The sequence below is a fragment of the Poecilia reticulata genome, linkage group LG1 (genome assembly GCF_000633615.1).
Source record: "Poecilia reticulata strain Guanapo linkage group LG1, Guppy_female_1.0+MT, whole genome shotgun sequence".
Lineage (NCBI taxonomy): Eukaryota > Metazoa > Chordata > Actinopteri > Cyprinodontiformes > Poeciliidae > Poecilia > Poecilia reticulata.
In genome coordinates this window covers 5,684,451-5,690,855 of record NC_024331.1, presented here as the reverse complement: position 1 = coordinate 5,690,855, position 6,405 = coordinate 5,684,451, and the positions used below count along the sequence as shown (strand labels likewise).

Genomic DNA, 6,405 nt, shown 5'->3' with positions numbered 1-6,405 from the left:
ATGGATGGATGGATGGATGGATGGATGGATGGATGGATGGATGGATGTTGCCCTTTATGTTATGGAAAGACAGTCTGCCCTCTTGATGCAAGAGAAAACAAAAGTGTTCTTGCCTTTAAAATGGCCGCTTACCAATTGATCATTGGTCGATGGATAAGATCAATTAACTTTAGATTTACTTTAATCGATAACTTGCGTCGAAACTAATGGCAAATAGTGAAAATTAGCTGCTTAATTTGAGTTTTATGTCTTTGGACATACAACTGAACATTTTTGTCTCAACTGATTATTCAATTGGGACTCCAAGTGAAAATGTACACKTYAAAGGAAAATATTGTTACATTGTTTCCACCTTTTTACAATTACTCTTTCTTGTTGCTCTTTAGTTTTATTATATAAATTAATTTTCTGTAAGACCATCAATTGCTATGGATGGAGACAACAACAGAGACGACAGAAAAACAATCTTAAAAGGATAACAGGATGGAACAAAGATGATAAGGTCATAGAGCGACAGAAGGTATATGGAGACGGTAAATTGCTTTGTCACAGCGTATTTGGTGTTTAAGTTGGAAATGGTGGCCTCAAACACATTTTCACATCATCTGCAAATTACTGCAACCTGAAGGTCCACACTGTAATAAAACAGTGTGAAGAGCCATTTATTAAAAATAGCGGCCCTGGATTCATGCGGCGAGAACAAGTGTGTGTGTGTCGTCCTCTGGGTGAGTGTAATCTCAGCGGATTGTTAATCCAAGCTGCTCCCTCTTTCCCCAGCTTCATTAATCTGCCACCAGTATGTGTCTCATTTTCTCTTGACACACATCCCACACACACTTCCTCTCCTGTGTAGCCAGTGAATGAGACACACAAGAGAACATGTGGAGTATTCCGAAGAAATGTTTCTTAAATTGTCGACATGTCGGACTCAATTTCAGATGCAATCTCTCTTTTTGGATTTAGCTATTCATTTTCAAAGCTTGTGCATTCACGCCACTCTACGTGCGTACATGTTTTACAGCTGAAYATATGGAAAGAAACATAACCTCTTGTCTCAGTGTCTGGCATCAGATTGAACCGTTTCTGGTTTGGATCAGTTCGGATTGCCTCAATGATCATTTATATCGTTTATCGAATACCAAAGTTTATCACATCACAGCAAAAATAGAAAATCTTACAAAGTATTTTTGGCCTAGTTTCTAGTTCAAATTTCTTAGCAGACTAGAAATGAGAGAAAACTAACATACAAGTAACTTTTCAACAAAACATAAGAGCTTGTTTTAGGTCAGTTTTGTTTTAATATTGATGAAAAAGTTCTTGTTCCATTKGCAGATCATTTCACTTTAACATGGGAAAAATGTCTTGTTCTAAGTGAAATTATTTGCCAGTTGAACTAATACTTTTATATTAATATTAAATAATTATTTACTTAAAGCAAGTAACTACGTCTTGCATTAAAGGTACTGGTAAGTAATCTTTGTCTTATTTCAAGTGTGTACGGAGATATTTGCTCTAGAAACRAGACCGAAAACACTTGGTAAGATTTTGTGTTATTTCAGTGATACTTTTATTTATTTATTTTTTACCTTCTTCAAATTCAGAAGTTTACTTTTGTGTTACGAGTATGGTTGCAATTTCAGTCGGTGTCGTTGTAGAGTAACTTGTCCTTTAAGCAACGCAATATTTTTGGGATTTTGTCCCATTCCTTGTGACAGACCTGGTGTTACTGTTTCAAGTTTTTGGGCCACGTTGCTCATAATTTTCAACTTTCTTTGGAACTTTGAGGTAGCCACTCTAAAATATTGACATTTTGTCAATATTTTTGACAATGTATATTTGACAATATATCAATATTTTGTCAAATATTTGGCTCTAGCATGTACTTCCTGGCTTTTGTTACCACCAAATTAACCAGATTAGTTATATTGTACCTATTCTGGCTGAATATGTCGAGTGGCTGTCCATTTGGAAGACCCATTTGTGTCAATGATTGTACTTTCTGTCTCTTATTTTAAAATGTTTCTTTAACATTTCCACATATTTCCTCTTGATGCTAACTGCTTTGTGAAGTGCATCCGTCCCTTCTGCAGCAAAACTCTCACACAGCATGACACCAACACACTCCGGTGTTTGGGATGGTGGCATTGGAGTGTCTCCAACAACGTTTGGAGACATTGGAGTGTGTCTCCAAACATTAAGACTTTTGTCCTCGAGTTCATTTACAAATTTCAACCTGCTTTTAATTTAGTGTTTGGAATAATGGCTTCTTCCTTTCCGAGTGGCTTTTCAACCCAAGTCAGGACAGGATTTGTTTCATCTAATGATACAAACTAGTCAGTGGGGGTCAGAGACAAAGTGTCACTTGCTGCGTTTCCATTACGAATGTGAACGAAACTTTGTCAATATTCTGCTGACGCCCAAAAAACACAATTTCACAATTGCTGTGGTTCCATTAAATAAGAGACGTAATTAAAATCACACCTGGATACGTTTGTTCATGAGATAAGTCCCTAAAGATCATGCCACGCCGTCGTCCTCACACCACTTCCTGTTGTCTTTTTCTTTGTGACAACATCTGGTTGTTGATCATGTGACGTGTGTGATGCAAATAAAGTGTTTCCTTTGAAATTTTGCACAATAAGCCAATTTCAATACGGCCAAAAAAAAAAAAATCTACCTCTTACTGGTGCTAAAGCAAGTCAACATGTCACTACATATGGAGGTTATTGGTCACACTCCACCTCTTACATCCATTTCCTGCGTAAAAACCATTGACTTCTCTGTAAATAACATTCTAATGCAAACACAAATATGGACCTAATTGTAATAAATTAGCATAAACTGATCTGACATTCTTGAGGTTGAAAAACTGCAGAGGAGAAAACAAATGTCTTAAATGTTTTTAAGTTTAGTAAAATTACAAAATCTGTGCAGAAAAACCAGCATAAAGACAAAACACGTGTTTAGGTGAGACAGACTTGTAAAAAGTGGACGCAAACTGTACATAAAGTTAAAAATTAGGTTAGTTTCCCACTGAAACTTACTTACAAAATGACTTTTGCAACACGTAAAAAGAAACTTGCAGTCAAATAAACGATTAACTGATTTCCAATTAAACAATCATAATTTCTATTGATCTGATCCGTTTACCTATTTTTGTCCTTTTCAGCCACAATAATATTGCTAATTACAAAAATAACCTAAATTCCCTTCTATTCCAGAAACATTGYTGTTACACCAATGGCACCATCATCATTTCTCTGTGGGAAACAAGCAGCAGAAAAACATGCAGCATCGATCAACTCTCTACAGCGCTGGCTGCACCTCTGCTTAACTTTTACTTTTCTCATTACCCACCATCCTCTTCCTCCTACTCTTCATCCTCCTCCTCCTCCTCTGCACCTCCCTCCCACTGCTTTTACCGCTCCTTGTTCTTTTTTTGGTCACGGTTGTAACTCTCTCTGCCTTTTCTCTCTTTATTGTTGCTGCTTGCTTTCCTTTTTTTTTTTTTTTGCCTCTTAGTCTTTCAAGCTTGACTTCAGCAGATATTCAAAACAAAAATGAACATAAGGAGGGTTTATTTTGTAGGTAAATTGTGGCCAAAAAGTTGCATGGTKAWTGAAGTAGTTTGTGTGAGTGGATTTGTCTAAAAGGCTTTTTCTTTTAGTCTAAAACGCGTTAATGGAGTCTGGTGAGCTCTACTTTCCATGCACATTCACTCTGACAGGCTTTTATTCCACACACTAATGACAACCTGGAAGGTTAAGAATTTATCCACCTTTACAAAAYGCCTTTTATTACTTTCCAGCATTTTCATATCTGCTCTTCACCTACACAGTTTTTTACATGAAAATGTAGCAGATTGTACCTCTGATGGCCTCAGCTTCCTAACTGGATACATTTCTCTTTTTGTTTGGTAACACTGATTATTTCTTTACAGATTCCAGTTAAGAAATATCACCAGGTGACATCCAAAATGTCATCTYGCTGCTTTTTGTTTCTCTGTCAGTCTTGGGTAGAATAGTTCATATATGAACTGGTCTTCAAATCATTTGTTGAACTCCGAATGTTCAACTTATTTTACCATGCCTTCATTTTTAAATTGTAATTTTCATGGTATTTGTGTATCAGTTTCCACCTTTTGAGCAAAAACCTCAACTTTCTAAGCAGAATAATTTACATCCTTCTTTAACTCACACACAAACACTCATCCATCACTCTCCAGAAACTAAAAAGTGTGTGAAGTCTTACCCGTCATTGCTCACTCTTGGTGCTCAGTCCACCTGCTTCGCTCTGACTCTCTCTGTTCCTCTCCTCGTTCTCTCACTCACTTGATTTTTTTAAATCTTCTTTTTTTCCCCCCCCTCCGTCTTGTTCGTCTCAGGCGATGTTTGACTTTCGCGGGAACGGCAAGGCAGAGTTAAACCTGAAGAGGGGAGAAGTGATCTTCCTGCTGCGACGAGTCAATGCCGACTGGCTGGAGGTAAGAACAGAGAGCGGGGAGAGAGAGAGAGAGACGGAGAGCGGAGGAGGGAGAGAGGGAACGCGTGAGAGGTGGGGGGGAGGCGAAAAGAGTTGGAGAAGAAGAAGAGGTGGATGGAAAGGAACAGAGAAGGATAAAAAATAATTGATGAAAAAACAGTGAAGCTGGCAGCCGTTAAAAATCTAAAAAGTGCTAAAACGTATRCTATCCATTTTGATCTGACGAAATAAAAGGGCAACCAAGTCCAACTTCGAGTTATTCAAGGTTTGTAGGAGGAAAGGAAAGAACCAAGATCAAGGAACAAAGCTGATAAAGTTGTAGAGAACTTTGAAGCTGAGTTAAGGCCATAAAGTAAAATGWCCAACTCTGAAAACCTCACTATTTGTTCACATTACAACAAGCGACGCACTCCAAAAAATGAATCCTTTATGTAAGAGAAAKAAACTAAATGTGGAAAGATGGAAACCGAWTCAGAACTTCTGTCCAACTAATAAAACACATAATGAAGAAAACCTCACAACCTTCAGAATCTAAGGAGCCAAACTCACTAAAACTCATGTAATGTGGTACTTATAATATTTTGAAGAAAAAAACAACAACTTACATGTCTGCAAGAGACAGTTCATTGTAATTGTTGAAGAATGTGATTTTTGATTTAGAAGGGCAGTATCATGTGAAATAAACTTTTTTGAGCTTTACATCATGTTCTAATGTAAACACACCTGGRGTTTCGCTTTGATTGTTTCATGCAAAGAATCAAAGCAAAACTAAATGGTTGAATCTCCCTATCAACCATTTAGCTATGTAAAACGCCTGGTTGGACCTAGTCCCGCCTCCAAGGACRAAGCTCCTCCTCAGAGCTGCAGCCTCTAATCTTCTGCCTCACGGAGCAGCTCCTTCAGACTAGCCAGCAGCAATTAGCAAACACCTGGTGGAGCCCCAAAGCCGACTTTGTACCACTGAGCAACTTTTGCACATTAGCTCAAGTTAGACGCCTGTGATGTTATTTCCGGTTCAAGTGTGGCTTAAAATAATAATAATAATAATAATAATAATAATAATAATAATAATAATAATAATAATGTATCCAAGCAGAGCTTCTTTAGCAATGATTMTGGGTTTCCTGTTTGTGGAAATAAATCTGATTTATTTAGATTTACATGGATGTACAGAAAACACAAAAGTGTTGTTCTTACCCAGGAGCAAAGAGATGTAAGAATGAATAACAGTGAAAAGAGAAGACAGAAAATAGATATTAAATGAGAATTAATAATAATGATAATGATAATAAAAGATCTGATTAGAAGCTAAGCCTGCCATCCAAAATCACACATTTTAATTAGCAGCTCGACTCTGAAATACGGACGTTGGCAAGCGATATAATTGGAATAAATTCTGGTYAGTCTTAAAATAAAAATATAAAAAAGTGAGGCAACAKGATATGTATAAAAAAATGTAAAGTTAAGAAACAAGAGTTAAAAGTGAGTGGGAGAAAGAAACAAAAGGTGGAAGCTGATGTGATGGAGTGAGAATAAACATGGAGGAGGAAAAGGCACTTAACCTGAACRGGAGTTCAGAACCGGGTCCAAAAAAGCTGAACATAAAAACCTTGATCTGCTCGTTCTCGCCAACGAACGCAGCACAACGTTCTGCAAAAGTGTTGAACCAGTCCGAATTTCTTCAGGTTTGCTTCCCAGGAGAAAAACTTTGATGTAATCTTTCAGCAGGGTTCAGATCAGTTTCTCTTCAAGCTGTTTCTGGATATTTTCTATCCATTTATTTTGCATCTGATTATGAYGTTATATTACTCTATTCTTAAAGAAAAAGAGACATCAGGACAAGTGAAAGAAAGAATAAACAGTATTAGGTCTAAGAAACCTGCTACATTTTATGCAGTAAATAAATCTCCTGTGTTGATGAAA

The 6,405-nt window shown here is 37.1% G+C and overlaps 2 protein-coding genes across 2 annotated transcripts in view; one reads left to right on the top strand and one right to left on the bottom strand.

Annotated features, from left to right (window-relative positions):
* The window catches only part of pvalb7 (parvalbumin 7), a 34,808-nt gene extending 30,416 nt beyond the window's left edge, over positions 1–4,392 (bottom strand). Inside the window, exon 1 of the mRNA XM_008429927.2 lies at positions 4,252–4,392. Coding sequence (XP_008428149.1) covers positions 4,252–4,258 — 7 coding nt within the window. The 5' untranslated portion in view covers positions 4,259–4,392. The remainder of the gene's footprint in view (positions 1–4,251) is intronic.
* The window catches only part of ncf4 (neutrophil cytosolic factor 4), a 30,614-nt gene that overhangs the window by 17,947 nt on the left and 6,262 nt on the right, over positions 1–6,405 (top strand). The window contains exon 7 of the mRNA XM_008429791.2: positions 4,385–4,483. Coding sequence (XP_008428013.1) covers positions 4,385–4,483 — 99 coding nt within the window. The remainder of the gene's footprint in view (positions 1–4,384; positions 4,484–6,405) is intronic.